Below are 20,371 nucleotides of genomic sequence, written 5' to 3'. Positions count from 1 at the left end.
GGAAGATCACATGACCGGGAGGAAGCGGATTTAGGGCTTGCAAGATGGCCTCATCCTAGGAACACTTGGCGGGGAGAGGTGTTTCACCAGCTATTTTCTTGACTCTACGGCCTCTGCTTTTGGCAGCTTTGCTGAGCACGATGCTTCCACAGCCCGGCCAGGGGACGGGGCCTTGGAATGAAGTTGGTGCCTCTGTGGACAGTTCTAAGCACGTCCTGCTCCGCTGGGCTCCTCGGTGGGGGGTTGGGGGGGGTCAGGGAGATCCAGGTGATGCAGCCGTCCTGGCCGCACAGGTGAGAAGGCCCTGAGCAGCCCGGGGGGCAGCAGGGCCTCAGTGGTGCCCTTCCTGGCTGCGAGCCACGGCTGAAACACGGCTCGGGGCTCTGCCTGTGGCGGGGTCACGCTACCGAAAGAAAGCAGGGGTGTGGGACCCCCGGGGCGGGTGCGGAAGACTCTGGCTTCCTGACTGGCACGTTCCAGAACTTCTGTGACTATCACCCCTCCTCCGTTCCCTTGCGCCACACACGGGGTGTTCTGAAGAGGGATAAACATGTCCCTGTGCGTCGGCTCGTGGAGAGAGTCCTCTCGGGCTGCTGAGGCTGCTGTGGACACAGTGACACGAGCCTCACCCCCTCCCGCCCTCGCCCGGCCCGTGGGGGAGCCGGCGTTCCAGAAAGGGGGGCCGCCGGCTGCCTCCTTCCCACACATCCTGTTTCCCACTCACTTCTTTGTTGGCAACCGACGGGGGCTGCTGCGGGCACTGGGTGGGCGCGTCCCGGCGTGACGCTTAGCAAGCGGGAGGCCTGTTCTCCGGAAGGGCGGGCGGCAGCCCCGGGGCCTCCCCACGCGTTCCCAGAGCCGGCTCCACGTGGGGGCAGCTCCTCTGGCCGCCGTCGCTGACCCCCCCACCCCCGGCTTCACAGCCTGTACGGCTGGGCCCTACTCTCTCGGCCGGATCCTACCCGGTGACCCCAGGGAAACATTCCCTCCCCCACGGTCTCAGCAACAGAGCCCCGGGCGCGCCCCGGGAGAACGCAGGCCCCCCTTGGGGCTGGCTCATCCGCCCCGCGGGCCACAGGCTGCTCTGGCAAACTGCGAAGGCAGGAGCTGGGCTCAGAGCACCGCGGCCCCACAAAAGCCGGGAAATCACGCCAAGATTCGGGACTTCCCAGGAGGCCCCCTCCCCGGGGACACTCGCCCCAAGAACCCGTCTCACAAACTGTCTCGGCGTATCAGGGCCGAGAGCCAACACGAGCTGCTCCTGGTTCTACAACTCATGGAGACACGAGCCTGGCACGGCCCGTGCAAATGCCAGTTTCTGCCACAGAAGCGCAGTGAGTTCCCAGCGATGCAGCTCAGCGCCCGCCACAGACGACCCACCTCCCGGGAGGCTGAGGTGATTCCGTGTAATTATCAGTTACCTTCTAGCGGGATCGCCCGCGGATCCCATGAAGACCACCCCGCCTGTTGCGCTGGGCGCTGGGCGGCAGATGAGAGAGGAGAAGCAATAAATTCAGAGGAGAAATATAACCCGAGAGGCAGGGTCCTCGGTTCAGGGTTCACAATCACACTCTAGAAAGTGCACACAGCGATCACACGCCCGGCCAGTCATCACGCGTGTTTCCCCGCCGGCGACGGTGGGGTGGGTGTATTCCTCGCCCCGCCACAAAAAAGTATTTCCTTAAAACGCTGTGTACAGAATCGTGAAGCCCCCGCGTGACACCCTCCAGCGAGGGTGCGAGAGAGAGGGAGGGGGCAGGGCGGGCGGGAGAAGGGAAAAGAAAAATTCTCTCCTAACTCGATGCACGGGACTCCTGCACCCCCTGGCCTCTAATCATCGCTGAACGCTGCCAAGGTAGAGCCCGAAGACTGCAGGGCCGTGAAACCCTGGCCAGGGATGGGTGACCTGGCCCCGCGGACGCGCCCTCCTCCCGCCGTGGGCCGGGCTCTCTAGCAATGCCGAGCATTTCAAAATAAGCAACTGAACAAACACCAAAGCCCGGATGCTGAAAACCAGCTGCCTGGGTGAGCGTCGCCCCACAGAGGCCTTAACGTGGGCGGTGCCCACACAGCAGGGCTTGTGGGGCGGCAAGAATGCGGAACTGGGCGCCCGGAGGGCACATCCCCGCAGCCGGAGGGAGCGCGGCACAGCAGGCACAGCAGGCACAGCAGGCACAGCAGGCACAGCAGGCACAGCCGCAGGCCTGGGACCCCACAGGCTGGCGAGCCAGGAGGGGCGCCAGGAAGATGCTCTCCCCGGGGCTGCACAAGGCAGCTGCCAAGATCCTCTCCCCGCGGCCCAATCCGGCACCGAGGTGAAGGTCCCAGAGCTCTCCCCGAGACGATAAAGATTCCATTGTTTCCTCTCGGGGAACGGAGGGGCTCACTGAACGGCTTTGGAGCGGCCATTTCTGAGCACTCCACGGGAAACGCTCGGCTGCCCTGCAGAGTCTGACCCTTTTGCTGTAGTGAGGGCGCCCGCTTCTCGCCAGCAGCATGGACAGGCCTGCCTTCAAATACACTGGCACGGAAGGCACCAGCAAGGCCTTATGGCGACGTGCTAATTCCAGCAGGTGCTGGCTGCATCCATGGCCTAAATAACACGTTATTGAAAACCTGCTTCAGGGCCTCCCTGGTGGCGCAGCAGTTGAGCGCTGGGTTGCGAAGCTGCCCGCAGCCTCTGCAGCACCGGTTCGATCCCCACCCACCAGCGAGGGTCCCACATGGCACACAGACCTCTCCTGCCGCCCGCTGCTCCCCTCAGCAGTGTCCTTCGGTCCTTCTGCCTGCTCTGCTCCCCGCTCTGGCTCTGGTGAATCCTCTCACCTTCCCGCGCTTCTGACTGTACCCAGTGCATGTGTAACTAAATAAAAATAAATCTTTTAAAAAAAAAAACCTGCTTCAGAACTGGCCTTCTGCGATCACCATCAGAACAGCACACTCTCCCAAAGGGCCTCAAGGTGACGTTTGTAACCCTGAAATGTGGGTGTGGCCATGGAAAAATGACTCTTATGGACAGTCAGTCCTTCTCTGACCGCTGCACACACAGAGCCTCTCCAAGCAGAACGGTCGGCAGCAGCACACACGATGGTGCGTGGTCAGTCGGCGCCGCCTCTCAGGATTTCCAGTTGGCAGCCTGCAGGACTCCCAGTTAAGGGTTAATAGAACAGAGGCCTTCTGCAGTTAGAAAAACATCTCAGACTTCCCGGCTGTGGCTCAGTTCAGTGACTTCCTTGCAGAACTTGCCACAGAAAATATTCCCTCTGGCAAGACTTGGATGAAACTGGTGACTTGGGTGTTTGGGTCAATTAAGGCATGAGGGAATGTCAGGCCCCAACCAGACGCGGCCTCTGGAACTCAAAGCTGAGCCTTACGCTGCGCAGTGGAGGGCAGGAATGCGTGGAGGGCAGCCAGGACGGAAGACCACGGTCCCGCCGGCTCCTGCGCTGCAGTGACAGAGGCTGCTGTGAGCCAGCCCTCTTCGGGGAGCGGTGGAGGTGGGGGGCATCCGCACAGCAGCAGGGGGCCCCGGGGATCCTGCCCTGCAAGCAAGTCGCCTTTCCCGGAAAGCGCTTGTGCAAGTCTTGCAGGAAAACAAACCCAGTAGATGAAGCAAACGTGGCTCCTTGACCTCAAAGGTCTACGGTGGTTTCTGCTGCTTCCTTCACCCAGAGGATTTCCGTGTGACCTACTCACTGTCGGGGCACCGGCTTTGATTTCTAAACTGAACTTGCTGCGTACCGTCTGCTGGGGAAGGGAACCGGAGCTGGGACCAGCTGGGACCGGGGAAGACGACCCGGCTGGCTGCAGTCAGAGCTGGGGCCGGGGGGCTCGGGGCCCCTCGTGGCTCTGAGGCTGGATTCCTCCTCCAGCAATTGACACTCGGAAATCATCGCTGACCCCCACTCGTTTGCAGCGACCAAGCAGATCCTCCGCTCTGGGACAGCAGCCCACCCGGCCACGGGTCCACCTGCTCCTGCGGCGTCTTCCGTGGCTGCTCCAGGGTCTGCTGCCCGGCCCCTGCCAGCGGTTGGGGAACTGCAGACCTGACCCTCTGCCCTGCCTGTTGGGGAACCACCCAATAAGGTCAAAACTATGCCCCCACCTTTAGCCCGGGGGGAAGATTTGGGAGGCTGAATAAAGGGCCTTGATAAGGTTGCCATGGGAACCAGCCCGCAGATGGAGCACAAGGAGCACATTGACCCCGAGGGCGGAAGCAGGGCCAGGCCAGGTCCTGTGTCCAAGACCAACACCCAGGACCGGACACCCAGGCACTAGCTGGCCCAAACTGACTCCCCAGTCATGAAAGGCCTCAGCCCGAAACAGGTCAGGAGCGGATCCCCAAGGCCCCCGTGCGCGGACCTCTCGCGCCTCGCCGCTGCTGCTTCCCTTGGCAGTGTCTCCCCATCACCCCCTTCTCTGCTCTCCACCCCATCGCTGGCGAATCCCTTCGCCCCCTGCCTCTGGCCTACACCCTGGTTCTTCCCCACGACACTGCTGGAGACAAGAAGATGGGGTGTCGTGTAGGGGACCCCACGCCTGGTGCCGGGAGAGCGACACGCGGGGCAGCTCCATGCCCCAAGCCTTCCCGCTCCAGCGGCCTGGGTCGCCGGTCTCCGGGCCACAGCTGAGGACGCGGAGGGGTGCCGAGGGCTCAGGGGGAGCTTGAGAGTCAGACCCAACACACTCACGCTCTTTAAACACAAAAGCAGTGGGGACGGGGAGACGACACTGAGGTGAAGGGTGACCCTGTTGTGGGGTTTCATGGCCCCACCCCCACCCCAGACCAGTGCTAGACCCAAGGACTGCAAATCCCAAAGTGTCGTCACCACCGGGGGGTGGAGGGCGGGTCAGGCGACCAGGCTTGGTGTAACCAGACACGTGGGTCTTGGGGGCGTCTGGACATTTCGCCGGCTCTCAGCGAGCTACTGGGGTTCCAGCTCGGCGGAACAGGCAGGACGCAGCCACGGATGGATCACCCCCTCTTTCTCCCTGACTTACTCATTTCCTTATTGCCTCTTCTTTTGTAAATAGGCCTTTTCTCAACCTTTTGGTGCACCTGCAGTGGAGTCTTATGACAAGTCCCTTTTAAGCGCGCGGGTGAGGACCCAGTCAGGCACCATCTCACAGCGGGTCGCCCTGCAGGAACCCCTCGTGCATTCCTGCCATAAAGGAGGCCTGGACAATGATCCGGCCCCCGCGATCCCGGCCGGCAGGTCTGTGTCTGGATGACAGACGGAAGGACTCAGAGACGTCACAAAGTACTCAACTCTCAGAAGTTCTGAAGTTTTCTATAAACACACCCTGAAATTTTAAGGGAATTCAGAATGAATAAAGGTTGGACGGTGAAGAAATTCCCAACTTGTTTCTGGAACCAAATGACTCCAGAGATCTGCGTTCTGGCAAAGTGTGTGGACTCAACTCAGGGCGCCAGGACCCCCCTCTCGGCAGAGCTCAGGACCCCGTGGGGCTCCGGCGGTGGGGGGGGGGGGACCTTCTGGGTGAAACAAATCACGGGAACGGAGGCTCCACCCCTACACGCCTCTCAGTGGCGGCCTCCGCCTGGATGAAGAAGTGGGGAGGAAACCCCAATTCCTGGTCTGCAAAGGCTGAAAACCTAGAGGGGCCAGAAGAGGCCCGTTCACCGCTGAAGAAGCGCCTGGACTCAGGCACGGCTCACGACGTCCCCCTGCCAGGCGAAGACCCTCTTCGGGCTGCATCTCCAGCGAGGAGGCGAGAACCAAGCGGGCTCGCAGGGCGAGAAATGTCTGCTGCTGTGGTTTTATTTTGCTTTTCACGCTGGGCAGGAGGAGGGCAGGAGGAGGAAAGCCACCCGCCTGGGCATGCGAGCAGAAAGCCAGGCTCCCCTCGCCTGATAGAACAATGGGACGATTCTTCCATTGTTTTGAACAGCCTCCAAACCACGCTCCCTCCACTCCCCGCCCCCAAGTCTCCCTGCACAAGCACCTGATGTTCTGGAAACTGGGAGATCAAACTACAAAGAAGCCTTGCCCCACGCCGGCCTTCCCAGCCCCTGCCCCTCGCTTCACCGCGGGCAGCAAATCAGCCAGTTCTCTGCTTCCGTGGGGCTCGGCTCCCCCCGCTGACCCAGCCCAGAACCAAGCAGCCCTGGGCAAAGCAAAGCCCCACCTGGCCGGCCCTCTACTGTCTGGCTACTCCACTGCGAGAGCTGCTTGGAGGAAGGAAAACAATCGAATGAAAATTTGAAAAAAGAAATCAAATATTCACAAAGAAACGGGAAACGCTGAGGCTAGAAGAGCATTCCAGCTGTGCTCACTACCGCAACGCGGGATGTTCCCGTTGGGAGTAACTGGGCAGGTTATGTTTTGGGGTCTGGGAATACTCAAAAAAATTTCATATAAGTTAATTCTATTACCATAGAATTCCCAGATCCCAAAAATAAATCCCCAGTCAGACCCAACAGGAATGGTCTACTCAGCAGGGAGACCCTGGATGATGGTCTTAGGTCAACAATCCACTGGGGCCTCCCCGGTGGCGCAGCGGGGTGAGTGCAGAGCTGTGAAGCTGCCCGCAGCCTCTGCAGCGCCGGTTCAATCCCACCGGCCGTGGAGATATCCACATGGTGCAGCAGACCTCTCCTGTCGCCCGCTGCTCCCCTCAGCAGTGTATTTCTTCAGTCTGCCTGTTCTGTTCCCCACTCTGTCTCTGGCGAATCCTCTCATCCCCCCGCACATCTGGCCTGTACCCTGGTTCTTGTATGCATCAATAAATCTTTTAAAAAAAGAGTGCCCTAATATCAGGACAACAAATAGCTCACTAGCTTAAAACTTCAGCTGCACACTGTATTCTAGGCCTCAGCCCCTTCCCTCTATCTATATTTGGATGCATGTTTGAAAAGCTCCAGACTGATTTGATTTGATTTAACAAGTTATCGAGCCCAGATGCAGCGGACACCCCGCCACGAGCTTGGCGAATAAGAATCCAGTTAATAATCCCCACGGCAGCCCAGTCGGTGCTTCCTTCTCTCAGACGGCTGACCACAGCCCGAGAGCACAGGCACAGACGCCGGGAGCCATGCCCAGGTCTCCCACGGCTGACCGGCCATAGGTCCCTAACCCACAGTTCCTATTCTGTGCTCTTCACCCACCCCCGCCCTGTCATGCAGCCTCTCCTGAAACACCCCAACTGACTCAGCTCTTCGCCTGTCCTCTCCAAGCTGATCCTCCTCATGCCAGGAACTGCCAGGCCCCCAATTCCATCCCTGCTGCCTCTGCCCCCTGCCGTGTCCTGCCCTGGCGCTCTGTTCCCCCCGCCGGGACTTGCGTGCGCCCCTCCCCTGCATGTCCCCAGGAGACCAGCATTCCGGGCCTCGGCTCCTCTCACGTGAACAGTCTTACGACTGGCTGGTCTGTTCTAAACGCCACCAGTAAGATGGACCCCTGCAGGACGTGTTTATCAGCCGGGGTGCTTGCTAAGTGCTGTGAAGGCAGAGGGAGCCACCCCTGCCGGCGAGTGGGACAGTCCAGGCCTCTAACCGGACGGTGGGACCCACAGGGGCTCCAGCTCCGGGCGCCACCTCCAAGAAGGGTGTGCGCGGAAATGTCCCACGCCTCTCATTTTTATAGGCTGCATGTCTGCAGCTGGCAGGAAAACCCTCTAAAACTTTGCTTGGAAGGAATAAAAGGTAACGGCTATTACTGTGGCCAATTAAAAAAACGAAGCTTCAATGACTGAACTATGCGTTGCACAAACACAGTGTAGACGCCTGACTCCACGGTCATCGCTGCTCCTGATCATCCAGGTCCGAGACACAGGAAGACACTGGCGTTCGGGCAGGGCCTGCCCAGGCCCCAGCCAGGCTCTAGGCACCTGCGCCCCTGCCCGGCCTCGGCTTCCTGGGGCTCCAGGACGCCCGCCCGGTAAACACACGGCTGCCTGCACACACCTCACCTACCCCAACCACCCCCAGCAGCAAACAAACACCCCAAAGTTGCACGGCTCACTGTCCAGCAGTCGGCCCAGGCCAGAGGGCTCTGCAGATGTTCTGCGAAGATACCACCGTGCGTGCGAGACCAGAGGCGGGGTGACAGACCCCAACATTCTCGTAGCCCTGAAGAGTGTCCTGGTAGAGGTGCATTCAGCAGCCTCTGCCCTCCTGGGCTTGGGCGAGTGGCCAAGGGGCTTTGGGCGAGCCTGTGCGGGCCCCCCAGGGTGCTCTTGAAGTCTCTCCCCTTAAAAAAAAACTCAGAACAGAGACCCAGATAGGCCCCCTGCATTGTCACCCACCACCCAGAAGCAGCCAGACACACGCACACACACACGCGTGCGCGCACATACACACAAACACACACACCAAACCAGGTTCATACACACAGGAAACTCTAGCGCGAACCCAACCAGTGAAAACTGCTGGTCAACACCAGAGTAGACGTATTTTGGAAAACCCAAAAGTAGAAACGGAAGGATTTCAGTACGTTGTGCAACTGAGACGCTCCGAGGAACGTCTCAGGACGGGGACACGCGGCCCAGCAGGACAGTGACAGAGAGGCGGAGAGAGAGCACCGGCGCCCCGCAGCAGCCGCCCCGGCCCACGCGGGCTCAGCCCTGAGACACGGATGCTGCAACATCCAAAGCCTCACGCCGGGGAAGCAATGTGGAAAAGGGACTTTTGAGTAGTTTATATCTTGACAGCAAGAAAATGCAAAGAATGTGGAAGTTCTTTATTCGGAGAATACTTTTTAAAATGGATTGCTTTTAAAATAGCACTCTCTGGTGGAAAAGCTCCCTTTAAATACTTCCATACAGTCAGGGTTAACCTTGAAAAAATAGAAGGGTCTTGGGAAACAGGAAAATACAAAGAGTAGATGCTTATTGTCACGTATCCTTTCACCAGTCTTCAAGTCTGGCGATTTGATAGAGGCCCACGAAGCGTCTGCTCTGAGCCTGGTCACAGGGAAAAATAAATGTTTTCGAAATCGGTGTACCGAAATGTCAATTTCTTTTGAAAACTGTGCCAGCTCAGCTCTCTCTGCTGACTGCAGAACCTCTAATAATAGCAGAGAGACCTTAATTGTACTCATGGAATTGTTAGGGGGAAAAGGCTGTCCTAAAGCCAATCCCATACAGGCTCTGTGGACTCCACCCCGCCCCAGGCCAAAGCCAAAGACACTGGGAACTCCACATCCCATCCCCACCCAAGGGAAGGTGGCTGGGGCCTGAGGGTGGGGGTCAGCAGCCAGGTTGGGATAAAGCCAGACACGTGGGCTTTGGGGGGTCCCCTATTTTGACTCCCCGCCAGCTCGCAGCGTCCGGCCAGCTCTGAGAGTGCCTTTGGGTTTCCAGGTCGGCGGATCGGGTAGGACGCATGAAAGACTTTATTTCCCTAGTTTCTCCCTGAGTTGTCCATTTTCCTTATTTCCTTTTCCCTTGTCAATAAACCTTTTATGAACCTTTTGTGTGTGCCTGCCGTGGAGTATTCATAAGTCCCTTGTAAGCGCACGGGTGAGGACCCACAGCCAGGAACCCGCTCAATATCGGGGCTGCCCTATAACAGAATTACCAGCTTTTCCCTAAATGTTCTCGAGCAAGGGCTACTAAGGAGCAAGACCCCCAGTCTGCTTTCCCCAGGTACTGCTCCTCTGAAGACCCTCGGGCAGAAGTGTACGAGCTGGTCTCGCTCAGCTTTGGGCCGGCACTGAGCCACCTCTGCTCGCCGATGGTCAAGAGCTGGGACAGACATTTCTAATTGCCATTGAGTGTCCTGAGGCTTTGTCAGTTTCAGAATCGAAAGACAGAACGCACAAATATGAACCTTTCAAGTATTTTCTGAAGTCCTCACCAGGGATTGACTGCAGAACCTCTAATAATAGCAGAGAGACCTTAATTGTACTCATGGAATTGTTAGGGGGAAAAGGCTGTCCTAAAGCCAATCCCATACAGGCTCTGTGGACTCCACCCCGCCCCAGGCCAAAGCCAAAGACACTGGGAACTCGTTCAAGCCCTTCACCCTAAACAAATGACTGTTGCTCAAAGGCCACATCTATCAGGCTTGCGATAACCAGGTCAAGCACCCTGAGAAATGCTGAGCATCTGGGTGTGAGCTTCTCCACACTATGCTACATTTTGGGGTGACCAAAGCACCAGTATATGTACAGACAGAACATCTAATATATGTGCGGAAAGAGTACAACAGGCACCAGGCTTCTGAACTTAAGGGATTTAAACACTCAGTAAGAGGGCCTCCCCGGTGGCGCAAGGGGTTAGGCGTCAGCACTGTGAAGCTATCCACAGCTACTGCGTCACGAGTTCAATCCCTGGCCGGGGAGCAACCCACAGGGCGCAGCAGACCTCTCCTGTCTCCCCGCTGCTCCCCTCAGCAGTGGATTTCAGTGGATCCTCCTGTTCTGCTCCCCACTCTGTCTCTGGTAGATCCTCTCACCACCCCCCATCCCTGCATCTCTGGCCTGTACCCCAGTTCTTATATGCATAAATAAATAAATCTTTTTTTAATTAATTAATTTATTTAAATGTTATTTTTATATTTCCCATACAATTACAACCCCCTTATTTTGACCCCAACCCCTTCTTTCCCCGCTCCCCCACCCCTCATAGAGTGTCTCTGGTTCATAGCTTTTTGTTGATTTTGATTTTCGCTTTCTTATAGTTATTCATTTTCCTGGTCCCTTATTTAGGTTTTCTAGATTCCTGCTATGAGTGAGACCATCCGGTATTTTTCTTTTTCTTTCTGGCTTATTTCGCTGAGCATGATCCCTTCCAGCACCATCCATGTGGCTGCAAATTGCATGTGTTTATCTTTTTTGATGACTGCGTAATATTCCATGGTGTATATGGACCACATCTTCTTGATCCAGTCATCTATTTTTGGGCATTTGGGTTGTTTCCAAAGCTTAGCTATTGTAAATAGTGCTGCTATAAACACAGGGGTGCAGGTGAATAAATAAATATTTAAAAAAAAAAAGAGGGAAGACACAGCACGTGACAGAACCAGAACAGTGAGCTGGGGGCGCCGAGACCAGAGCTCCCTGCTGGGCTCTGGTATCTGGACCTCAAACCCGTGACTCCCATTGGGCCTGAGCTCAGCTTCAGCTTATTCTGCAGATCAAATAAAAAGTGTTACCTAAAGCAACTTGTACACTTCAAAATACACCCATAAGTGCTGGGACTATTTCCAATGAAATATAAAAGCTCCTCTTGTTTTGGTCATGAGAGAATGTCACCTCTCAACTCTTTCAATATTCCACCAGGTCACCGGAGGCCGAGGACTCATGAGTAGACGCGTGTGGTCACATTCAATCGTGTGACCCCCAGAACACCGTGCGTGGAGCATCACGTTTTTTAAATTTCAGGCGAAGCCACCGCACACCTGAACTTACTTTCTAATAAAAGTCAACTCACAACAGAACAAGGATAATCCACCCTCCTGCACATGGAATGCTGGTGGTGTGCGTGTTAGTTACCCGACACAATAAAAGAAATCGGATTACTTCCCAGGCGCCCGGCGTGAGGGAGGGACAGCACCACGCCAGGGCCGCGGATTAGCGCAGACGCCGACCGAGGCAGCCCGCGAGAATCCACGGCAAAGGACAAAGGGAAACCTCTCCTCGGGAGAATGTCCAGCATCTACAACATTCTCCAATTTCACAGATTCTGTCATGAAGGGGGAAGGGCCGCACGCAGGTTCACGGAGCTGACTGAGCCGCAGGGAGGCGGGCGTGGCCGGGGGTGGCGGGACTGAGCTTCCCGGCGTGAGACGCGCCTCTTCAAACAGGAGGAGGGTGGGAAATGGGCCGCATTTCACAGCCTTTAGTGCCCACGTATTTCCTTAAGTTCTTTAAGATCCTGAAACCCAGCTCACGCCCTTCTTACGGTGTGTGCAATGCTGCCTCCACACGCCGGCTGCCGGCACGACACAGAGCACGCCGCTGCCGTCGTGGAGCAGCACACGGTCCTCATCTGCCACGTGATGGATGACGTGGCGGCTCCGCAGCCCCATAACTTAAGGTTAAGCCTCAGAACCCTGTCCCCTGAGCCTGGCTCCCATTTCCAGATGCTGCCTCCCTCTGCAGCCAGGCCAGAGGAGAGAGGGCCTCGAGCAGGCTGCCCAGAACCTTCCCCGGCTGACCCCAGTCTCCTTTGTCGACTCGGCTCCTCTGACCAAGCTCTGCACTCGGGGCCCGCCGGGGCTCAGACCTCCCACCCTTGCCCGGGCAGATGGGTGGTCTCGTGCCTCCACGGAGCTGGACACCCCCTCTGCATGTGGACGGCTTCTAAACGTGCCCCCCCGTCCCAAAGCCTCCCCGTACTCTGACAGACGGACAGATGGATGCACGCACCCAGCTGCTGCCGGGTCAGGGCTGCCCGGGCGCCCAGCAGGCACCCAGGTTTCAACGTGTCCTCCTCCCGGCGGACACAGCAGGGGCCTGGGTGCTGGGAGCCCCACCCGGGGGGTCAGGGTGTCCTGATTCCTGCTGTCTCTGCACCGCTGAACGCAGACGGTGTGATGAGAGCAACCACCTCTGCTTCAGCGCAGAAGAGCAGCCGGGGCCGTAAGGGAGCGGGACGGGCAAGGGAGACCCTGGGCTGGGGTCTGGATGAAGGTGAGGCCGAGCCCGCGAGCGTCTGGAAGAGCAGGCGGAGCGCAGGGCGAGCGCCGCAGGCCCACGAAGCTCGTGGAGACTCACGGGATGAGAGAGAAAGGCCACGCTTGGAGAACGGGGAGGGAGCTGAGGGCACCGAGAAGGAAGGAATGGGGTGGGGGGCACGGATAGGGGTCCCCCAATGCAGAGAGAAGGATGTCAAGTCCGAAAGCCTAGAGGCGGAAGAGACAAATGTAGCATGTCATACAGATGACCACGCGGAGGAGGAGGCCGTGCTCCCTTTCCGAGGACCCCCACTGAGCACGGCCTGCTTCCCGGGGCTCCTGGGGTGCGGGTACTTTGTGGGCTGGTTTCCAACAGCCTAAAACAGGGGCGCTGGCAGTGCTGAGTCGGCTGGATGAGAAGAGCTTCCCGTGCGGCCGAGACTGAAGAGCGGGCCGCGCCAGCACCAGGACCCGGACGCCCGTCTTTGCAACGGGGACAGGCCACCGGACCCCTGACCTAGGACACCTCTCACCGAGTCAGCGGCTTGCTGCGTTCCACCGGGGCAATGCCAACGTACCCAAAAAAGACGCACTTAAAAAAATCAAAAGCCAGCGTCTCTCCTCAGCACCAGATCCCGGGAAAAGCACCCCCCAGCGTTACCACAGCCCCACACGGCGCGCGCCATGGCTTCTGTTTGTCACCAACGGCCGTTCGCAACACGGCCAGGTGACGCAGGGGGTGATGCAGGTGACGCAGGGGGTGATGCAGGTGACGCAGGGGGTGATGCAGGTGATGCAGGGGGTGATGCCGGTGATGCAGGTGACGCAGGGGGTGATGCAGGTGATGCAGGGGGTAGGCACCACCCCAGAAGCTGCTACGTCGGAGAAGATGGGTTTTCAGTAAGAAGAGACAGGCTAGCTTATGCCTTCAAAACTCCCTGAATTGGGGATTTCCTACTTTTCTGAGTGACCGTGCAATTTTAGGCGGCTTTAGGAGAAATTTAAAAAAATCTCAGAGGAAGTTAGTGTGGATCTAAGAGGAGATGGTGCGGCTGAAGAGAAAATCACTGCTCCCTGGGGCATTTTCTGCAAATACCGACGAGGGCATGCGAGGGAAGCAGTCCTCTCACTGAGCATGCTAATCATTGGAAGCAAAAGAGAATTTGTTTGAACTGTTAGATGCCTCCTTTTTTTCATCTTCTCGAGATTCTTGACTCCGGTCACTATTGTGACACATGTAGCTTCAGGCAAATTCAATTAATAAAACAAGTCACGGCTTATCGCTGAATAAAGACACGGTGACTCCACAGTGTTATGATCAACTACAGAATTCCTTTCCACTTTCCCGGGCGCCTAACACTGTCTTCATCCTACGTGAAGCGCTGGGTTTTAAAATACAAGTTCTCCAGCCCGCCTTTGGACAAAATCCGCACCAGCTCTGCTGGGAGTGTGAGACCACGCCACAAGGGTTGCTGCATTGCTCCAAGGTTTACGTGTGTTTAATGATTATCTTTTTATCATCTTTGTGGAGCCACAACCAGCTGTCTCGTCACCGGTTTTCATAATTGTCCTCATACTTTTTTTTCAGACCTTCTCGGAAACAGGTTCAGCAGTGAAAACCCGCACTATGAATTCACTTGCAAAAGCAAAATTTCTTCCTTGTCCCGACACGAAGAGCAGGCGAGGCAGAGATGGGGGTCTCAGAGGCACTAAGTGCAGGGGTCCTCGCTCCAGCTCCGCTGCTGAGGACACCCCTGCTCACTCCTGTCCTTGCCGCTCCCCGGTGCTGGCCTGACACCCTCCCTGGCATAGGAGGGCCTCACAGGCTCTGGGCTCAGTCTTTTCATCTCTTCTCCATGGATCTTCACTTCACTACCTGCATGGCCCCAGGGCCAAGGTCAGCAAGGTGCAGCAGCCACTCCAGAGCAACTCTCCCCTGTGCTTTGTGAGTCCCCTGTGTCCCCAACAAGGAAAACAAAGGAACACACGCAGCTGGGACTATGAAACTAAAAAGCTTCTGCACAGGGGAAGAAACCATAAACACTATCTGCCCACCTTACATCTGACAAGGAACTGATATCCAGGATCTATAAAAAACTCATATGGCTAAACAGAAAACAAATAACCCAATCAAAAAATGGGCAGAAGAACAGACACTTCTCCAAAAACTTGCAGCCATTTTCCAGCTGCCTGTAACAAACACCGAAACTTGTCAGGCCCGCTCTGGACCCCCAGACACGGCCAAACGACCAGCCAGCTGAGCACGCCTCCCTCTAGAAGCTCCTGCTCCTTCAGCAAATGCTCCGGTACCTTCTCCGGCCGCGGGCATCCGCGCAAAGTCACCAACGTGAGCCCCGGCTCAGACTGGGCTCCCTCGGAGTCAAGTCGCCTGCAAAGCACCCTCCTCAGATTGCTCCCCCACATCCCTCAGCACAAAGCCCCGAAATGTGCTCTATTTCTGGAGTCCTGTCCGCACACATTTTCTTTAGGTGATATTTGCGTGTATCATTCCCAACAAGCTGGTGCCAGCAGCACTGGAGAGGATGCTGGAAACAGCTGGCACCTCTGCAACTGGCGCTCACCACGTCGCCACCACCTACAGTTATTCCTCACGTGCCAGGTGCTGCTGCAAATGCTCTCCACATACTCATGAACCTGTGTTTGCAGCCCTTGGTACATGGATCAAACATTAAGCATCTGGGACAGCGAGGTCTCTCTCAGAAGGCCTGGTCATCCCTCTCACACGTCCACACAGAGCAATATTCCAAAGAATCACTCACCAGCCTTCTCCTTTCTTCTTCCACTGCAATGAGGAGTCGTGCAAATTCCTTCAATGACTGAGCTGTTCAGAAGATAAATTAAAGGAAAAAAAGATTAGCTCCTTCTTCAGCACTAATTTCTTCCTGCATAGGCATGAACATAACAAATTAGTTATTACTCTGAATACGACAGCCCCCCACCCCTTCCATGGTTTTCTTTTTTGGTTTTGGTTACCTCACCACCAATAAAAATCAGAAACAAGGAGCTATTTTAAGATGGACATATAGTAGTCACGTAACTTTTATTAAGTATATGGTTACAATTATTCTGTCTTATCACTGCCGTGAATGTCTTACTGATTTAGAAGTTACCCTTCACCATGGGTAGTAGGGAGAACACTGCAGATACAGGGTCTGCTACTATCTGGGATTTGGGACACTCTCTGGGGGTCTTGGAAAGGATGCCCCTCACTTAAGGGGGTGGAACTTCTGTGGTTTAATATCTGTACAAGCAGAAAACACCATCCTCAGCGGGATCTTACGAACAGCTACAGGTGAGAGGTGTGTGCTGCTCTGTGCTCCAAACTGTAGTTCAGAACATAGCCATGTATTTTTTTCTTCAAGGACATCAAAGGGAGTATCGTTAATATATTTCATATAAAACATATATGAATAAGAGTATATTACCGAATCACTTCCAAGCAGTGTCCTACAAATAATGAAAAATATATTAAATCTTCAAGAGCAGTAAATCCAATATAAATTATATGTGCACAGTCACAGTAGCCAAACACGTCCCCCACTGAGGTCCTTCTAGACCCTGGACCCCATGTTACCCCCACAGCCAAGGTATGTTAGACCTTCTAGTCTGTGGTCAGCATAACAAGCTGCACCTATATTTGGGGAGCTTGTTAGAAATGCAGGTTTTGGGGCCTCCCTGGTGGTACGAGGGGTTAAGAAGCAACCTACAAAGCTATCTGCAGCCTCTGCAGCACAAGTTCAATCCCCAGCCTGAGAGCTACCCACATGGCGCAGCAGACCTCTCCTGACTTGCCTGCTGCTCCCCTCAGCAGTGTATTTCAGTCAGTCTGCCTGTTCTACTTCCCACTCTGTCTCTGGTTAATCCTCTCACCACCCCCCACCCTGCACCTCTGGCCTGTACCCCAGTTCTTGCATCCATAAATAAATAAATCTCTAAAAAAAAGGAAAGAAAGAAATGCAGGTTCTCAGACCCCACCCCAGAATCTGCATTTCCACAAAGTCCCCAGGGGATCCATTTGCATAGTAAAGTTGAGAAGAAATGCTGTAGCATGTTTTGAGCAAAAATATCACAAATACAGACCAGACTGAAACTGGATTATGTAATAGTGTGTTATATTTTTATACTTTTGGTGAAGAAAGCGTCCCATCATCTGGCCCCCTTTGCCACAGCTTGGGAAAAGGATCAAGTATTCAGCAACGCTGGGAGAGCAAACTAAAAATAAATGAATAAATGGTAAGTTACAGTGGCTTATTCTTTAAAAATGCATGGGACTGAGGGGGATTAGCGAAAGTAATTCACCCACGTCAATTTCCGTACCTTCTATTTAATATGAATTATGCAGTATTAGGTTAGGTAAAGGTGGAATGTTGGGCTTCAAAATAACACAACAAACAAGGTGGAGGCAACACTGTCCAGCTTTGACCCTCCTCCCTGACCACATTCTCTGGGCTCCAATGTTCTGGGAAGCCAGAAATGGACGGAACCAGCACAAAGGTGATCCAGTAAAAGCAAATAATTGAGGCAGACAAGCCAAGAGTCTCATCCACAAAACTTACAAAGGAAGTGAGGCAATATCTTCACTCAAAAACTTAAAATCCCATTCTGCTATCTTTTTTCTTTTCAGAATCCCTGAGCTTATGCTAAGCTGGTCTGAAACGCTGTCATTCAGTTATCAGTTACCATCACAGAAATCAAAGGGTTACCTGGGAGACGTCACTTAATCCGATGAACGCGTTAATCAACTAAGACGCAGTACAACCTTTTCTTCCATTTTTATAAAAGATTTTAATCCTTCCAAAAATAACTCGATGCTACAACACAACTCAGTTTGACAACAGTAAGTTGGACAGAAAATCAGTTTATAAATAGAAACAAGATTTGAACTGGGGCATGGAATAGCAGATTGCATTTTTGTATTTGGTCCGTTGTAGTTCCAGTAGCTCTCTGCTGCTACCAGACATCTGCTGGTGAGGCTGAAAAGATCTAGGGAATTTGGGGTGAAGGGAACATGAAAAAGCCTGCAGAGAAACAAGCCAAGTGGTACGTGGATTTTGGCTACGGGAGCTCGAAGGGGCAGGTGAGAGAAAGGAGCAATGAATAGCTCAAAGTCTGTGTGAGAAGTCCTCTACCCTCAGATTCTAACCCAGTGCCTCCCAAACTGTTCAATAAATATAAGGAGAAAAACTTACATTGATGTTTCCTTTTATCACAACTAGCGACTGATGCTCTCTAACAAGGGACTCACCAGGAGAGAGAAGATACAGAATCCAGAACCAGGAGACCCCCAGGGAGCAAAGCAGCAGGGGGGTTCCCAGGAGGAGAAAGCCCAGGCAACAGCTGCACCCCAGTCCTGAGAGGATCCTGCGGAGGTCAGAGCAAGAGGCTAGGGGCTCCAGGCAAAGTCTCCAGAAAAAGAAGACAGAGCTGGTCGGCATGCTGATGTGTCCAGCTGCAGTGAGAGGAGCCGTGGTGCTCCTTTCTTTAAAGAAAACCCAAAGGCCGTGATGAACTCTTGGGGGCGGGGAGAACTATACAAGTAACACAATCGAAGTAAGTTGTGGGTAACTTGTACAAAGTCACGATAATAATTGGACCTCCCTGGTGTCACAAGGGATTAAGCACCGCACTATGAAGCAATCCGCAGCCTCTGCAGCACGAGTTCAATCCCCAGCCAGGGAGCTACCCACATGGTGCAGCAGACCTCTCCTGTCTCGCCCACTGCTCCCCTCAGCAGTGGATTTCAGTCAGTCTGTCTATTCTGCTCCCCACTCTGTCTCTGGTGGATCCTCTCACCCCTCACACCTCTGGCCTTTACCCCAGCTCTTGTATGCATAAATAAATAAATCTTTAAAAAAAGCAAAGTCACAATGATAAAAATAATTTAAAAATTGCTTCCAAAATTAAGTTTTAACCAATAAGGCACCTGGGGAAAGGCCTGTAGTGAGACAGAATGAACTCAAGATGCCACAGGGCCGCAGTATACAGGGATGAGACCCAACAGACAAAAAAAAAAAGTTGAGAAGTAGAAGCAAGATAATTGTGGGCTTGACAGAAAGTGGGAGAAATGGCCCTAAGCGGTGGGCACAGGTGGGAGAGGAGACCGGATTGGAAAAACATGTGACTTTTTTTTAAGCCAATAATAAAAAATAAAACATACTCCAAATGCTTTCTTTTCTAACCAGCCTAATTCCAGGAGGGCGCAGGTGGCAAAGCACTGCACTGCCTCAGGGCTGAGCAACACCTGGCCCAGCCGAGCTGGCAGGTATTGGTGGAGTAACTGACGACTACTTCTTTTAGATGGGGCGGGGGGACGAGCCCCCCACCTCAAACCTCCCACGTGGCACCCCAGAGATGACCCGGGCCCGGCAGGAGAGTCCCAGCAGTCCAGGCAATAACAGAGGAGCCCCAGAGTTCCCCCAAGGTAACCGCCACCCCAGGACCAGGCTGCGGCTTCCCGTCCACCAGGAGAGCTCCCCGTCTCACTCTGCCGTCGACCTCTCCACAGCTGACGGTGCCATGTTCTCCTGGACTTGAAAGGTTTCCCTGTCTGTTTCCCGTAGAAATACTATTTCTAGACCAAGCACAGTAGCGAACGAGGAGGAGAATGCCCGTGGGCAGGATTTGAACTCGCAGAAGCAATCGTGGGGCTGGGCGCGCTCCCTCCAGCAGCTGCCTGCGTCTGTCTCAGCGTGACCACACGTCCTGCGCCCTCCTGTTCCTGCCCAGAGTTTTCAGGGAACGAACTACAAGAATACTCAGATTTCTCTCTTTTACTATTACCAGCTCATCTCCACAAAATAGCTACTTCTTGGCCAAAATGAAGAGATTCATGTGCGTCACTTGTGCTGGCGACAAGCGAACACCAGCCAGGAAGACTAAATATGCATGGATTTTATGAATTAGTGACAGCTGCCGCCGAACTCTCTAACGCCAGGTGTAATGTTCGCCCCTAAATCTTTTTTCAAGCGTCATCCTGCCAGAGTGTGATGAGTAGTTTTACTAACAAGCAAAACGGATCACAGAAAGAAAGCAGGAATTAACAATCCCATAAAACACATGAAATCATTCAGGGCAGCATCTGGTACGCTGGGTTTGGGGAGGACCCCGGGCAGGCGGACAGGAGCCGTGAAATATCTGCCAGTCTAGGGCAGAGAGGCCGGGACCAGACAGAGCCCGGGGCCACACCTGCCTTGACTATGAAAAGTGGGGGGAGCTTAGTCCACCCCAGGTCTGAGGACCCCTTACAGTCACATGGAGCAGCCCACAGCTCTGCAAACAGCCGTGGACTTTTCTTCAAAGATGTTACTCAAGCAAATCTGAAAATATGTCTGCTGCATGCAAATTCCTCATTTCCAAATGCTTCCTCCTTTCGACGCAATTATCTGCGATGTTCCATGCTTTAGTTATCGATGGGAACACTGACATAAACAACAATTTTATTATCTGATGTCGGGGGTCCCGGCTGATGTGGGACGGAGCAGCTGGCCCTGCAGTTGCAGGTCCTGAGCACACCCAGTTGGACGGCAGAGTCTGATTTAGGGCGAGCAGGGTTCCAAGAATAATACTTAGCGCGCAGCGGCTGTCCCTGGATGATGGTCACACGGCTGAGTGAGGTTAACAATACGTTCCCACCGCCGCTTTGCTCCGCTCGGAGGAACCTGCCAGCTCTCATTCCAGACTTCATAAAATAAATGGTAAGGACAGGCAAATACTCTGGGAAATGACGTGAGCGCTCCACATTCTTGCCCACCTGCATGAAATTTTCCT

General features: G+C 54.6%; 1 protein-coding gene across 2 annotated transcripts in view; it reads right to left on the bottom strand.

Annotated features, from left to right (window-relative positions):
* The window catches only part of ARHGAP42 (Rho GTPase activating protein 42), a 145,048-nt gene that overhangs the window by 69,394 nt on the left and 55,283 nt on the right, over positions 1–20,371 (bottom strand). For both annotated transcript variants that reach the window (XM_037504781.2, XM_054692970.1), the window contains exon 3: positions 15,364–15,425. In XM_037504781.2, coding sequence (XP_037360678.1) covers positions 15,364–15,425 — 62 coding nt within the window. The remainder of the gene's footprint in view (positions 1–15,363; positions 15,426–20,371) is intronic.

The sequence above is a fragment of the Talpa occidentalis genome, unplaced genomic scaffold, assembly GCF_014898055.3.
Source record: "Talpa occidentalis isolate TD23 unplaced genomic scaffold, MPIMG_talOcc4v2.1 talOcc4.12, whole genome shotgun sequence".
Taxonomy (NCBI): domain Eukaryota; kingdom Metazoa; phylum Chordata; class Mammalia; order Eulipotyphla; family Talpidae; genus Talpa; species Talpa occidentalis.
The sequence above is the reverse complement of the archived record's forward strand: the minus strand, read 5'-3'. Positions and strand labels throughout refer to the sequence as shown.